General features: G+C 52.3%; 1 protein-coding gene across 3 annotated transcripts; it reads right to left on the reverse strand.

Annotated features, from left to right (window-relative positions):
* Nucleotides 1-6,735: 6,735 nt before the first annotated feature.
* ZNF853 (zinc finger protein 853) lies at nucleotides 6,736-13,412 on the reverse strand. 3 transcript variants are annotated; one of them, XM_053557733.1, is made up of 4 exons: nucleotides 12,860-13,412; nucleotides 12,037-12,154; nucleotides 9,396-9,829; nucleotides 6,736-9,341 (listed from the first exon to the last, which is right to left on the reverse strand). In XM_053557733.1, exons 1-4 carry the CDS (start codon nucleotides 12,869-12,871, stop codon nucleotides 8,016-8,018), a joined length of 1,890 nt encoding a protein of 629 aa, XP_053413708.1. In that variant the 5' UTR covers nucleotides 12,872-13,412; the 3' UTR covers nucleotides 6,736-8,015. The 3 variants fall into 3 exon arrangements, with proteins under 3 accessions (XP_053413708.1, XP_053413706.1, XP_053413707.1); XM_053557731.1 differs by having other exon boundaries at nucleotides 6,736-9,829; XM_053557732.1 differs by having other exon boundaries at nucleotides 6,736-9,829; nucleotides 12,037-12,159.
* Nucleotides 13,413-15,770: the final 2,358 nt, after the last annotated feature.

Genomic DNA, 15,770 nt, shown 5'->3' on the forward strand with positions numbered 1-15,770 from the left:
ATTGAGCTTCAGATCTTTGAACATCCAGGTCTGGGGGATCAACCCTTGCAGACATGATAATTTTATGAAAAATTAAGACTATACTCTTGGGAACTTTGTAAGGTTTTTTTTTTTTTTTGAATCATACTGCATTTTTTCACTTGGTGAGCCAGCCTTCTGAGGTCTGAATTAGGCCTAACTGGGTGCCAGCACAGAATTGCAGAAATGTGATCTCATCACAACAGAGTGCCCTTCGATGAATCAGGGTGGAAGAGTGAAGTGGGCAAAGGTTAACACAATTCAAAGCATCACTTGATGTGGCTCAGCCTCCAGGTGGAAGTGGGTAGGAACCTAGGGTCCAGCTTACCTTAGCCCCAAGAGCCCTGGGTCCTAGAGTGGGCTGTGTCCTGGGTCCTAGTAGGCTGTGTCCACTGGGAACAGGGACACATTTTAAAAATTTGTACAAAGGTGGGCGGCACCTGTGGCTCAGTCGGTAAGGCGCCGGCCCCATATACTGAGGGTGGCGGATTCAAACCCAGCCCCGGCCAAACTGCAACCAAAAAATAACCGGGCATTGTGGCGGGCGCCTGTAGTCCCAGCTGCTTGGGAGGCTGAGGCAAGAGAATCGCTTAAGCCCAGGAGTTGGAGGTTGCTGTGAGCTGGGTGAGGCCACGGCACTCTACCAAGGGCCAAAAAGTGAGACTCTGTCTCTACAAAAAAAAAAAAAATTTGTACAAAGGTGCCACACAGATGGCATTGCCCTGGTTGTCCATCTTGGTCCTTCAAAAAGCTGGTTCTGAGAATTAGTGATTTGAGAGAACAGGTCCATGAAGGCAGAGGTCCTTGAGGTCCTTGAGGTCCTTGAGGTCCTTGAGGTTCCTATCCATGAGGCCATGTGTCTGGATCAAAAAAGATATCTGGAGAGTCCTTGTGCTGCTTCCTCATGCAGAGAGGTCTTCTGGGCATCAGAGGACACTGCAAGATCCTGGATTCACATGAGAGTAAAACTTAAAAATACTAGGGGATGAACGTCCAGGACAAAAACAAACAAAAATGGCAAGAACTTTACGTAACCCATACAACAAAGACAAAAACACCATGTGACACAAAGTTCTTGATCTTCCCTCTGTGCCCCAGTGAAAATTGCCTGGTGCCCCCTGGCAACATGGGCTATACCCTAGGAGTCATGCTGGGAGGGTCTGGGGGGGTATCTCCCAGCCCCAGCCCCTCCCCCTACAGGCACTGGGATTCCAGCATCACAGCTCATGTCTCACCCAGGGCTTGGTCACTTGCTCCTGTCCCTGCCTCCCCTCCCTTTAGCCCTGTCTCCCTCTGATTTCTGGGGCTTGGGACCAGGGAGAACTGTGTGTCTCTGCAACCTGGAATTCTCCCAGTCCTGACATGTAATTGCAATCTGGTACTCACTGGCTTAGGGAGCTATGGATGCAGAATGAGAGTAGGGAGCCTTCCGGGTCTCCCAGACAGGGCTTAGGGTGCAGGGGCAGCAGGCGCAAACCTTAGGGCAGATGGAAAGGGTGGGCAGCACAATCATGGATCAGGCCAGACACTGGTTCCCACGATAGATCCTCATGAAATTTATTCTAGGCAAAGGTACAGAGATGAGAGGCGACTCAGGGCAGGTGGCTCCTGTCCCCGCTGCCCAGACTGCTGATGGGAGTAGGTGGGGCAAGGAGAGCTGGGGACTGGGCTGAGTTGTGGTTAGAAGCCAAATCAAGGAGGTCAGGGCCTGACTCACAGGGACTTCCAGGGCCCAAATTGACCAGGCTTTAGACTCAGGAGTCATCTTGGGGACGGGGCACAGAGAGTAGTTCTGCTCAGTATAAGATGCCTCCCGCCACAGAAAAACCCAGTGGAGGTGGGAGGGACACTGTCAAGTTCTGGAGAGGCATTGAAACCAGAGACAGGACCTTGAGAATCCTCAGCAAATGGATAGTGGTTAAGCTAGGGCTGCGTGAAGCCATCTTGTGGGAGGAAGTGGACAGAGAAGGGACACTCGAGATGAGCTCAGGATGAAACCACACTCAGCAAGGGAGCAGAGGAGAAGCAGCAGAAGAGATGGAAAGATGTGGTACTGGGACATTCATGGCTGAACTCCTTTGAGGTTTTGTCATATGAGTAATGAAACTCTCAACCTCACTGTCCCTTTCGTGGATACTGTTAAAGATGCCCTTGTGGGGAGAAGATGGGAAGAAGACACCTGGGCATATTTCCAGGACAGAGGGAAAAACTTAGCAAGTGGAGACCCAAATAGCCATGCCCTGGAGGTTTCCATGGGTAGAAAGCCACAGAACCTCAGTAAATTTCCATACTCACCAGCACACATCTCTTTCCAATGAGACAGCAGTGAAAACACTATCTGCTGAAAATAATTGCTGAGATGGGAGGCATGGGTGTGTCAATTAGGGAGTAAAATCTGCCCCATGCCCTCTCTTTTTATGTGTGACTTGATTATTTTTTTCCTGTGAAACCCATCATGGATTAGTGGTTCAAAATGAGATTTTTTGAGGTGTGAGGCAGAGGATTGGGATGAAAGTGGAGCCTGAGACAATCACTAATATAGCCTCAGATATCTGTGGAGCCAAAGTAACAAATCATACTTAACCTCCAGATAGTGGTGACAGCCCACCTGATATGGTGCAACCACATAGACTCTGTCCCTTGTCCCATCTTTGGACAAAGATGGCATTCCTCTTGCTAAGACATGCTTCCCCTTAAATTTCTAGTAACTTAAATACTTAAATATAAAGTTAACTACTTATAATTAGGGCATTTATGTTAGATATTTGGGAAACGGAAGAGGGAGAAAGAAAAATGATTAATATATAAAACGAATAGCTTCACATAAAAATAAGAATGAACTACTTATAACTATTACAGCCCTCACTTCTGCAACTGGTCACATGGTTATAGCTGACATTTACAACTGTTTCATTTTACACCTACTCCATATTCTCTTTGCCTACAGCAAGCACCCAGTGTGGCCAAACTTACCCAAAACAGAAAAGGGAATTCTGGGAGACAAAGCAAGCTTGCTCACACTCTCAGTATGTATAAGCCTACCCCATTGGCCTGCCATTTGTGGTATAAAAGTTCCTGTTTTAAATATGAGGAAACCATATATCTATTTAAAGGCTGGGCATGGTGGTTCACACCTATGGTCTCAGCATTTGGGGAGGCCAAGAAAGGAGGATTGCTTGAGGCCAGGAATTCAAGACCAGCATAGGCAATATAGAAGACCTCATCTCTACAAAAAATAATAAATAATTTTGAAAAGATCATTATCAGTCATTTAAGAAAAATACTGTCAGCAGTAGTAGAGGTGGATGTAATAGATATAACATGCAAATGACCAGAGTGTGGAAGACACTGACCAATAGGATCAAACACCTCTGGATTGGAAGTAATGCGCTTCCACAAAATCTAGCCCCTGCCTAGCTCTTCCCCTCATTCCTCCTCCATAACACCTGTCTCCTGGCTGTCCTGAAACTCTCACTGTTCCTAGCCATACTATGCCCTCTCTGACACTGAGCCTTTGCACATGGTGTGGCTTCCTTCTGGAATGCTTCCCCTCCAATTTCTCTAGGCTTCACTTTGCAAACACCTCTGATCCATGAAGACTCTCCTCCAAGGCAGAGACAGCTGCTCCATCTGCCCGTCACACTGGATGGACATTTATCTGTGTCTCCCTCTCCCACTGGGAGCTCTTCAGTCAACTCCCTTTAATACCCCGGGCCTGCTTGGCCTTCCTCGGGCTCTTCCCCTCCCTCCTAAGACAAGGCTGTGTCCATGTGCCCCCTCTTAGCATTTTAAGTCAGTTTTCCCAGAAGTAGTTCCGAGAAGCCCATTTCTGTGTACATGATTAATCTAGGAAGGGCTCAGCACCCGTAGCACAGTGGTTACGGTACCAGCCACATATACTGAAGCTGGTGGGTTCAAACCCGGCCTGGGCCAGCCAAACAACAATGACAACTGCAACAAAAAATAGCTAGGTGTCATGGCTGGTGCCTGTAGTCCCAGCTACTTGGGAGGCGGAGACAAGAGAATCACTTAAGCTTAAGAGTTTGAGGTTGCTGTGAGCTGTGACACCTAAGCACTCTACCGAGGGCGACAAAATGAGACTCTGTTTCAAAAAAAAAAAAAATCTAGGAAATTGAGCTAGAGGAGGCCAGTGAGTGCAGGGACACAGGACAGGAAGGATAAAGAGGCTCAGGGCAAGTCCTGCAGAGGGAATTCCATTTGGTCCCACACTAGAGCAGGAGTAAAGCCTCAGAGTCATCCCAACCTCAAGGACAGGAGCTGGGCTTTCCCACCTACAACCCAGTGCTGGTGAGGGGCCCCTCCAGGTACATCCACTCCTGGGCATGGCCCATCCTCTGCTGGCACAGAAAAGCAACAGATATGGGCAGCTGGGGCATACATCGCTACAAAGGATCCATGCAGAGAGGTGAGAGGAGAGAATAAGTACTTGCTGTAGGCTATTTCTCACCTACAGTTCCATGCACATCTCTCATAACCCCACTGTGAGCAGAGAACACTTATGAATATTCCCCCTCACCCTCATTATCCCATTCCAGATCCTACTGTTCAGCACTCCTAGTCTAGGGACTGCTCTGATGGGTGACTCAGACCTCCACCCATGCAGGGTCAGAGCAATTGCTGGAGAAGCTGGACATCCCATTTCCTTCAGTTCAGGTAAATGGCTCTAGGTGCACTTGGGGACAGGCTGGGGAAGTCAATGTTATCTACATATCTCACACAAAGTAGCATTATAACTTCTGAGAACTGGCTCAGATCCAGATGCTAGGAAAGAGATGGTGACTTCTCATTGGGGAAACTGAAAATGGCCTTCAAGGTCACCACTTGGCCTTATAGGGAGGATATATGAGTCAGCTAGTTGGCTGCCTGTTTCTTACCTCTGGGGATTCCTTAGTCAATTCCATACTATGCCAGGCCCCCTCAGGTTTCAGCCACCCCAACCTTTCTGTTCACTTCAGTAATTACATCCATCTTGCCCCTGGGGGTTAAGCACTACATCTGGCCACTGCTGTTCTTGGGTTCTGCCATCTCATGGACATAAGGGAGTCCAGTTCCATAACAGCACCACCAGTACCAGCCCTATCTCCCCACAGAGAACAGTCACTGCTGAGCTCCTTGAGTAAGCCGGGCCCCTGCACCTGCTCATTCCTTATCTCCTTTGCGGAGGGAGGGCCCATCCCAGCATGCTGTCTGGGCTCCAGCAGGTATGTATCACCTAGGTCTTACAGCTCCCTTGGTAAACAATCCCTTTTTTTCTTTCCCAAAGTCAGCACCCCCAGCTAGGCCATGCTGGGATTAGAACTTGGTTATTGGTCTCATAACCAGGAACAGAAGTGGAGGCGGGCCATACGGAAGGCAAGTATTGCCTTGAAAGACATCTGCCTCAATGAGACCTTTGTGTAGTCTTCAGGTAAGGGGAGGACGCAGCTGCTGTCCCTGAAAGGAAAAATGGGCCCACAGAGTGTTGGGGGGAACATGGAGACTCAGTGGCCTCAAGCTTGTCACCCAGATATCTTTAATCCAAGCCAAAAGGTCCAACTCCTTCCGCATCAGGGCCCAGATATGGATCTAGTCCTCCTGTGAAGTTTCTCTGTTCTTGCAGGAGGTCCTCTGCCTGATCTTCAGTGGCCTATCCTTGGCTAACAGAAATGAGAATCTCTAAACACTGCACAGGGGCCTCTGACTGGCCCTTTATGACTTTGGTTGATGACTATGGACCTGAAACCCTCGTTTTCCTTCATCATGGCATGAACTGTGCTCGGCCGAGCCAACCAATCCCACGGTCCCTATAGTGACCACTTCCACTGTGTATCTTAAGTGCTCAAGGTACACATTAGCCTCAGTTCCTCCTCCCACCCTACAGCTTGACCTGCTTATTGGGACAGCAGCCAAAGCAATCTTCATTGACCCCCTACACACACACACACACACACACAAGCAGGTCCCTGTTACCTGATAGGCAAGTGACCCAAGTCCAGAATCCACCTTTTGACTCCTCTTCCCAGGATTACTGTGTCAGAGTAAGAGAAGTGGGACAAGGAAGGACCAGAAGAAGAGGAAAGGTACAGTCCCAAGCAAAATCCTGCAGAAGATGCCTCAATGGATCCCACAGCCAAAATCAAGTGTGATTTGTTCCTCTAAGCCCTCCTGGCCAGAAGTGGGCAAGCTTGACTTGCACTCTCCTCCCATGCCTGTCTTAAAGGGTTAAGGGCCACCATCAGGGAAGGCACTTCTCAGGTACATCTGGCTTTCTGCACAGGTTTAAAGGGGCTCCAGCAACCCAAGGGTTGTTCTTCAAAGAAGGGTTGAGGATGGAGATGCTGGAGGTAAAAGCTGGGGCAGGAGGAGATAAGAATGGCAAAAGGGACCAGAGAATATCTGCTAGTTGAGTCTTGGAATCAAGGACTCTCAGACTGAACAGGTGTTCGGGCTCATGACTCCCCTCCAAGTGGCCATCCAACATGGAGCTTATCCTTACAAAGCCACTACCTCTGGTCCTTGACCCCAGGAGGGTCTTGCTAAGTCAGTCCATTCTCCAGCCAAGGGCCTCAGGCTGGAAGGTAGCTCTGGGGTGAGGAAGACTCAGTAACAAGCCTGAACACTAAGTTGATGCTCAAGGGCAACGAGGACAATTTTCCTTAGAAACCTGTTCCCCAGGGCAAGACCCAAAATCCAGAGGCGAAGACCCAAAGATAGGACACAGTTTCTTCATTTTATTTTTCTTTTTTTGTTTCTCACTTACCAACACATTTGTAAAAATGTAGCAGGCTGTGTTAGTAAAGGAGAAGCAGGGAGGGAAGAGAAGGACAGGAACTAAGCAGCCACACATGAAAAGTCAAGTGCAGCAGGAAGTGCTTGGGGGACAGAGGTGGCAGCAGCTGCCTGATGCCCCACTTTTCCACAAGGCATCAGCAATTGCTGTTGCTCTTATAGCTCCAGCCCCAGACAATTTGGTAAACATGGTAAAGAGCATTTCTGTTGCCCCTAATCTTATCCCCAACATTCTTCCCCTCCCTGGGGGAGGGTCTGCTTGGCAGCCCTAGCCCCATTGCCATCATAGCCCGATTCAAGGTGCCAGGCAGTATCTGAGAAGGCTAAAGCCAGTGGATCCCAGGGAGCCCACAGCGGGGATACCCAGGACTCCTTCTGGGTCCTTCTTCTGTACTTTGGAGAATACCCCCAGATCTCCCCTGCTTCAGCCATAGCTCTTACTCCCGAGGACTTCAGGGGAAGGCAGCGGGGTTGGGAGCATGGCAGCAGAGACCAGGAACCTGTTTCCAATGCCAGAGCCCTGGGTTCCCTTGGAGGGAAGGTTTTACCTTTGGCCCAGAGCAGGACTGCCCAGCATTTATTTGCACATTGACCCCGTGAACACTCCGATCCTGTGTTTATAAACACAGACATTTTCATCAGAATTACATCCACCCTGATGAACTTTCATCCTAGAAAGTATTTTCAAGGCAAATGCCCTTGAGGACAATTCAATGCCTTCATCAGTTTTCAACATAGTGCAGGTAAGTTTCCTTTTATGCCCGTTTTTCTCCTTGAAATAATTTTACCAGGATCACATCTTTCCCATGTGCGTTTCACCGATAAGTATTTGATTCCCTGGGTTAGTGTCCAGTCTGCGTCAACTGTAACGAACTGTGGCCGTTTCCTCCGTGGCTCTCATTTGTAACTGGGCAGCCCTCTGGGCCACCGCTGCTGAGGAACAAATGTGCCCTGCGTGCTGTTTCAGCCTCAGTTGGCTTTTCTCTTGCGGATGGTTTTGGGAGGATGATCCATGAACCCCATACTTCCAGGGACTCTGGGGGACGAGGGAGGCCTGTCTCCTCCAAGGCCATTCCAAGATGTCTCAATCGAGCGACCAAGATCTCCCACCGGGGTCAAGGTATCACCCTCTGTGACCCTCATCCCCACCGCCCGTGTGCCCTTTCCCACCTGCCCTCCTCGCCTAGCCCGCAGCGTGGCTCCCGGGTTTACGGCGCCTTGGCGGCCGCTGTGGCCTGCTCAGCACGCGAGGTACTGCCGCGCAGCAACCCAAGACCCCGAGAGCGGCCGGTGCTGTGCAGCTGGCGTTCGTGGCGGCGGATCTGCACTTTGTGACGGAAGCGCTCGCCACAGTCCTGGCAAACATAGGGCCGCTCGCCCGAGTGCGTGCGCCGGTGGCGGAGCAGGTTGGAGGAGACGCTGAAGCACTTGCCGCAGTCAGCACAGGCGTAGGGCCGCTCGCCCGTGTGCGTGCGCTGGTGCTGCACGAGCGCCGAGCTCTCGCTGAAGCGCTTGGAGCAGTAGGAGCAGGCATAGGGCTTCTCGCCCGTGTGGATGCGCTGGTGTGTCACCAGGTTTGAGTGCTGCGAGAAGCCCTTGCCGCACTCGCCGCAGCGATGAGGTCGCTCGCCAGTGTGCGTGGCCTGGTGCCGCACCAGGTCCGTGCTTCGGCTGAAGCCCTTGCCGCATTCTCCGCAGATGGTCGGCCGGTCCCGGGCACGCCGCCGCCGCCGCTGCCGCGCAGGTGTTAGCGCCGCGCTGCCGGCCGGGCCCGGGATGGCCACCACAGTCGGTGTGGTCATGGTGGGCAGCACCATGAGCTCCTGCAGCACCACGTAGCCAGGAGGGGCCACCACGACCGCTGCTGGCGCCCCGGGCACTGCTGCCCCACCGCCCCCTGCGGTGGGTACCAATTCCAGCTGCAGCTCTGGTTGCTGGGCGCCCAGCTCCACGGGGGTCAGCTCCAGTTGCACCTCCTGCTGCTCCAGCTGTTGCTGCTCCAGACGCTGCTGCTGCTCCAGCTGTTGCTCCAGCTGCTGCAGCTGCTCCTGCAGTTTGAGTTGCAGCTGCCTCTGCTCCTGCTCCCGCTCCAGCTCCTGCTGCCGCTCTAGCTCCCGCCGCTGCTGCTCCAGCTCCTGCTCCGACTCCAGGTCCACCGGCATGAGCTCCAGCTCCACCTCTTCCTCCTCCTCTGGCTCCAGCTGCTGCTGTTGAAACTGTTCCTGCTGCTGTTGCTGCTGCTGTAATTGTTCCTGCTGCTGCAGCAACAGCTGCTGCTGTAACTGCACCTGCTGCTGCTGCAACAGCTGCTGCTGTAACTGCACCTGCTGCTGCTGCAACAGCTGCTGCTGTAATTGTTCCTGCTGCTGCAGCAACAGTAGCTGCTGCTGCTGTAGCTGTTCCTGTTGCTGTTGGAATTGTTGCTGCTGTAATTGTTCCTGCTGTTGCAACAGTTTCTGCTGTTGTAGCAGTTGTTGCTGCTGCAACTGTTCCTGGTGCTGCTGCAACAATGGTTGTATCTGATGTTGCTGTAACTGTCCCTGTTGTTGCTGCAACAACTGTTGCTCTTGCACTTGCTGCTGCTGTACCTGTTCCTGCTGTTGCTGCAACAAGTGTTGCTCTTGCACTTGCTGCTGCAGTAACAGCTGTTGCTCTTGCACTTGCTGCTGCTGTAACTGTTGCTGCTGTTGCATTAGCTGCAGTTCTGATTTCAGTTCCTGATGCTGCATGGATTGGTGTTTTTCCTGTAGTTCTTGCTGTAGTTGAGACAGATGCTGTTGTCCATCTTGCAGCTGCTGCTGTTGCAAATCTGGCTGATGTCCTAATAGTTGGTTTTGTGGTTGCTGCTGTTGTAGCTGCTCAGGCTGTGACTGTTCTGACTGCTGTAACCCCTGTTGTTCTATCTGGGATTCCTCAGTGATTTCACTGGCCTCTACTGGGGCTGAGATTGCTGGATCTTGTGAGCTGCTGCTTCCCTCCTGAGCCTCTTCCTCCTCCTGACTCTCGCTGCCAGCACTGCCACCTATAGCAGAAATGGCAGGAAGCCAGGAGAGAAAGATTTACAGATAGCTCTCCCATCCAGAACCCAAAATCTGCCCCCTTTCCCTGCCCATGTACAGCCACTCAACTATATACTAACGTGCTCTCAGCAGTGACCCAAAAGTGTTGGAACAAATGACAATGGTAGCCCAGCTGAAACTGAAATGCTGTGAGGGTGGGGGGTAATGTGGCTTAGAAAATATGCTCAAGGGACTACTGGTCACCTCACTAGACCTCAGCTTCCTGACCCCTCTGCTTGGCTTCCCTTCACACAAACTCCATGTTTAGATCTTGGCAGTGATACAAGCAAGGGCACCTGGGTCTCCCTGACACCATTCCCCAAGAAGTCTCTTGTGTTTAATCACCATCCAGTGGGAATCAGTGAACTGACTATTCCAATGGCCAAGGCATCAACCCTGTGTTAAACTCTGGCTTCAGCCATGGTCATACCTTAAATAAATGAAACTCACCTTCTGTAAAGAGTAAAGAATTTCCATAAAGCTGCCTAGAAGTGTTACCACAAGTAGTCTCCAAAAATTACCAAAGTGTCAGAGAGACCCCTAGTTCCAGGTAGGAGGTCCTCAGTTCAGAATGAACCTCTACGGATGAGCAGCTCTACCCCCTTCAGCAGACTCACAGCTTAGTGACACCCACATCAGCCAGGGTAAAGCAGGAAGGACCCAGGCATATTCCCTAGAATCTGCAGGTCAGGATTAGTTTACAAAGTAATAAAAAGTACCAAGGATACAACTAGCTCCATTTGAAACTGCCTAAGGACTGTAAATGTTTAGATTCGGGAATGAAAAGAACTAACTCATAGCTTCGACAGGATGACTGACCAGTTACCTAACGTCTGGAAACCTCAGTTTTCCCTTCTTTAAAAGGGGATAACTCCTTTTCAGAGAAAGGATAACTGACCAGTGTGATGAAAATGTGTCAAATGGTCTATAAAACCAGTGTATGGTGCCCCATGATCGCATTAATGCACACAGCTATGATTTAATAATAAAAAAAGAAAAAATAATAAAAAATTAAAAACCAAAAAAAAAAAAAAATAGAAAGAAAGAAAGGATAACTGTGAAGCCCCAGGGTTGAGTAGGGCACAGGGTAAGCACTGCACAAACAAGAGTGATTCCCTCACCAGGTTTCCCTTTCTGTGCAGTGTCCATAGTTAGCCTCTCACTTAGAGTATTACTATGGTGCTATCAGAAGATCCTAATTCTTAGGCTAATGGATCAGTGAGTTTATTTTTCAAAGACACTCATTCCCATTGGGAAGATACACACGGCAGGTAAAGATAGTCATGAAAACCTGTCCCCCCCGTTAAGTCCAATGTCTCATAGACATTCCCTTCCCCTACCTCCTCTGGGAGCAACAGGGATAGATGATGCCTCTGTGTGAACCTTCTCTAGCACAGTGCTTGGCCATATGTCAACTCTGACTTTCTAGGACAGCGATTCCAGCATTTTTAACAAAGACATTTTAATGAACACCTAGTTAGAGGTTTTGTCTAATGTGTACACTGTTCCAAGATTTTGTCAGTTAAATCTATCAAGTCAGAAAATCCTTGTTTAGTCCACACATCCCCATCTGGCTCCTCCAATTCCCTCGGTCCTTTACAAGCTCTGTCCAACCCTTCCCCCACCCTTGCTCAGCACTCTTAAAGTACAGAGTGGAAACCAACTCTTGAGAATGAGGCCACCAGCAAAGTTTTGCCCAGAGTGAGTCTCAGAGAGAGAGGTCTTAGAAGGTTCTGCAGGACAACAATTGCCTCTGGGAATCAGGTAGAGAAAAACAGATGGAAGCAGAGGTCAAAGAAAAGTGGACAAGGTTAGAGGCTACAGGGGAAAAGAAGCTTTGGAGCCCATGTCTAAGGCAAAAGAGGTAGAGTAAGAGACACTGTCAGTGCCTGAATTTGAGTTGGGAACCAGTGCCAGGTGGGAGGACGATGGAGACCTCTAATTGCTGGGAACACAGAGCAGTGGGTTCCAGCAAGCATAAATGTGGGGTTAGGGCCTGGGACAGTCATATTGCCAGGGCGCCCCTTTCAGTGGGACCTCAATCTGATACGATTGGCTGATACAAGCTGGTGCAGGCTGCCTGCCACCCTCAGGCCTTTTCCTGGCACAACAAGCCTGGGGCTCTGTCAAGGATTCTCAAGGGGCCTGACAGCCCTTCCTAGCCTCTCACCTGAGAGGGTGTTGGGCCCCGGACCTCCATCCTCAAGACATGGCAGCTCCAGCATGAAGGTCTTGGCTGCTGGCTCCACCTCCATCCTAGCGGTTAAACCCGGATCCCAGGGAGCCAGCTGTGCTGAGAGGAAGGAAGGAAGCTGTTCAGATGGGTGAGGGTGCTGCAAAAACCCAGCCAGGTGTCACCAACCCCCAAAGGCTCTCCACTTCTGCCTCTGACCACCCCAGTGTTGGCAGCTCCACCCCAACTGCAAAAGCAGCACAGTGTAGGTGGCAGCAGAGAAGGGGAGTGAGAATGGTCTGGAGGCTCAGGGCTGGCAAGGTGGCAGTGGCCCCTGGACCCTGTTCCTGCACAGAGCCAGGGCTGTTTGTCCTGGCTTGGCATAGGGCTCTGAGGGCAGCCTGTGCAGCTGTCTCTCAGTGAGACAACTGTAGGAATCTGCCCCTCACAAGGCAGGGGAGCTGAGGTCACCGAAGGGACATCTGGGAGAGGTCTCTGACAAAAGGGAGACTGTCCACCCTGCTCCCTTCAACTTTGTTTGGCTCCATGGTCAGCTCTGGGGGCTCATCCAGTCTTTTAAGGCCACCAGCAGGCCATGTGTGGGTGCCACTTCCTCTACCTGGGAAGGCAGGTGTCCAGAGCACTGTAACACATGGCAGCATTAGGCTGCTGCTGACATGGCCTGATGTCCAGGGCTCCTGAAAGTCCATGCTGGCCTGCCCAGAGGTGGCCCCACATCTAGCCCTCCCCTCTCTCCAGACAGGCTGACTCCAGGTTCCTCTAGCTTTTCAGAATCCTGTCCAAGCCCTCTGGGCCTCACCTGGTACAGCATTTCCTGCTCCTGGAGCAGCCTCTGTGCTAGGGGAGGTGTGGTCAGCAGAGGCTGCAAGGTAAAGACCAAAGCATGCAGCTGACTCCCTCCGGAGGCGCCTCCATCCAGAAAGAGCCAGGGAGGCGCCAGGCCACCCGGTGGGCTTTCTGGGCACTCCGGAGGGTCTGCACCGTCAGGGCTGCCAAGGTCGCCCTGCGCCTAGAGGGGCACGGTGGAGCTCCCGAACAGAAGTTAGTGGAGACTCCCTGGCGAGGATAGAGGTGTGGGCATTAGGGATAGCCGAGCGGGACCATAGAGGGCAGCAGGGTCCTGGCCGTTCCCCCGAGGTCGACTCCGCGGGGTGGCCCAGGCTCAGGTGGGCGGTGGCCCGGTGACACGGCTCCTCCGTGGCCAGCGGCCACAGGTGCCCGGAGCCCGCGGGCGGCCTGGGCCGGGCCGGGCCGCGCGGGCCAGGGCGGGGGGCGGGCGCCGCGGCCAGGCCGGGTCCACCTGCGCTCGCCCGCCCGCCCGTGCGTGTGTCCGTGCGGGCCGCGGGCCGGGCCGGGGGCGGGGGCGCGGGGGCGCGGGGGCCGGCACAGGAAGTCCCCCCGGCATCCGCATCCTGTCCCCCGCCCCTGCCGCCCGCCGCGCCCCCGCGCCCCGGCCCCCGCCGCCGCCGCTCTAGGCCGCTGCAGCTCGGTGGGCTTAACCCTTCCCGGCCCGGCCACTCACCCGGGCCGGGGGAGAGGATGCGGGGCCCTGCGTGCGTCCCGGGCAGCTGGCGAGGAGCGCAGCGCACGCTGTGCTGCATCCCTGGTGCGCGTGTCCACGCGCCACGGCTGGCGACTGTAGCCGCTCGAGTATCTGCGGGGCTCCCAGCCGGATTCCTGCCACCCCTTGAAGGGCAGGCGTGGCCTCAGGGCGCCGCTGGCCAGGGTACAAATTGTGGCTAATTAGCTCTCAATTAAATGGTACTCAGTTAATGGGGAGGCGCTACCCTGGGCCAGAGCGGGCCCTAAAGAGGCCATCCCTGTTCACACCTTGGAGCCCTGCTCCTGGACCCCTGGGTTGGCAAGGGCTGGGAGAGCGAGCCAGTGGGCTGTGAGCCTCATGGAGCAAACAGCCCATTCATGGAGTTCACCCTGTGAACTGGCAGAGCTGAGCTCTCCCCACACCCCACCCCCTATTGCCTTCCTGGAGCCAAGACCAGTGGTCGGGCCCTCCCACCTCCACCACCCTTGCCTCTCCAGACTTGCCAAGCTGCTTCCTGCCTGGGTCAAGGGTCTCCTCCCAGGGAGCCCTTCCCCACTATATCAATATCCCACCGCTTTGCTTTCCTATCCTCAGAGCACAGACCTCTAATCTAGAGAATTCACATTCAAATCCAGATGCTCAGATTCTCTTGAAAAAAATCAAAGATCCAGGGTCAGAGAGGTGCTCCTCCCGTGCAGCAGGGATGCCCCCCTAGAGGGAGTAAGAGCCCCTCGGTCCTGTCTCCCTGATCACACTACTTTCTCACAGGTGGCACCTTTGTCCCACTTTAGTTTCTTCCTGGCCCCCACAGTCACTGGAGTTTGGGGCAAGCCTGCACTCTGGTGGGTTCACTGCCAGCCTAGTAGCTTGGGAGAGAGGGTCACGTGTGATTCATGGTCATGAGAGGAGCAAATATAGCAACAGGAACCCCACTTGGAGGCAGAATCATCCTGGGACCTCCTGCCACCAGGTAACCTGAGGCAAATGAAGCGATGACAGCAGCCCACTACAGGTAGCAGGAGGGTGAGGGTTAGTGAGCAGGTGAGGAGAAGACCAAGTATAAGCTAAGGGTAACTGTGCACCTTCCCTGCCCTGCCTCCTGCAGACCTCACACCCTGCAGCACCCTCCCTCCCCCAGCCTTTATCTTCTCCCTCTGTCGGCTTCTGCCCAGCAGTACACTGGACTCTCCCACCTTAAAAGTATATAACCCCACAAATCTCCCCTGCCCTCAGTGGCCAAACTTCTTTCTCTATGTTCCCATCTCCCTATCTCTCCTTTCCAGCCTGACCTCCACCACATCACTCCAGCCAGACAGCACCCCCCACCCCAGCATCACCAGTAACCTCCATGTCACTAAATCTCTCATCTCATTTGACCTCTAGGCAGCATTGGACATGCGTGCTGAACTGCAGAGAGAAACACCTTGGTTCCCCTTCTTCTGTCTGCCCCTTCTCTGACCCCTTGTGGGCTCAGCTTTCCTTCCCCAGGCTCATCACTCACCTGTGCTGCTTGGAAAAGCTCAGAAAAGGTCTTACCAAATCCATAGTTTCTGCCCAGGAGCATTCCTTTTGCCCACCCATTCCTGAGCACTTAACTCAAACCTGCCCTTTTCTTCCTTTTGTACTCTTTTAATTTTTTCTTTCCTCCTTTTTTTTTTTTTTCTTTTTTTGAGACAGGATCTTGCTCTGTTGCCTAGGTTAGAGCTCAGTGGTGTCATCATAGCTCACAGCAACCTCAAATTCCAGTGTTCAAGTGATCCTCCTGCCTCCACCTCCTGAGCAGTTGGGACTACAGGTGTGTGCCACCATGCCTGCCTAATTTTATTTTATTTTATTTTTTGTACAAATGGGGGTCTTGCAATGTTGCCCAGGCTGGTCTAGAACTCCTGGGCTTAAGTGATCCTTCTACCTCAACCTCCCAAAGTGCTGAGATTACAGGTATGAGCCACCATGCCTGGCCTTTTCTCTATTTTTTGTCAAGATAATATGTATGCCTAGTCAAATAAGTCAAGTAGTTCTATAAGGCTTTTAGCAAAAACAATGACAATAATAAAAATATCTCCTTCCAAGGAGTGGACACTCCCCTTCTCTTCTGGTATTTGTCACCATATTTTTTTTTTTTTGAGACAAAGTCTCAAGCCATCACCCTGGGTAGAGTGCCTTGGTG

The sequence above is a fragment of the Nycticebus coucang genome, chromosome 12 (genome assembly GCF_027406575.1).
Source record: "Nycticebus coucang isolate mNycCou1 chromosome 12, mNycCou1.pri, whole genome shotgun sequence".
Taxonomy (NCBI): Eukaryota; Metazoa; Chordata; class Mammalia; order Primates; family Lorisidae; genus Nycticebus; species Nycticebus coucang.

Coding starts and splice junctions, on each gene's coding strand:
- ZNF853 (XM_053557731.1), bottom strand. Junction 9,830..12,036: donor GGGGCCCAACACCCTCTCAG/GTGAGAGGCTAG, acceptor TTTCTGCTATAG/GTGGCAGTGCTGGCAGCGAG.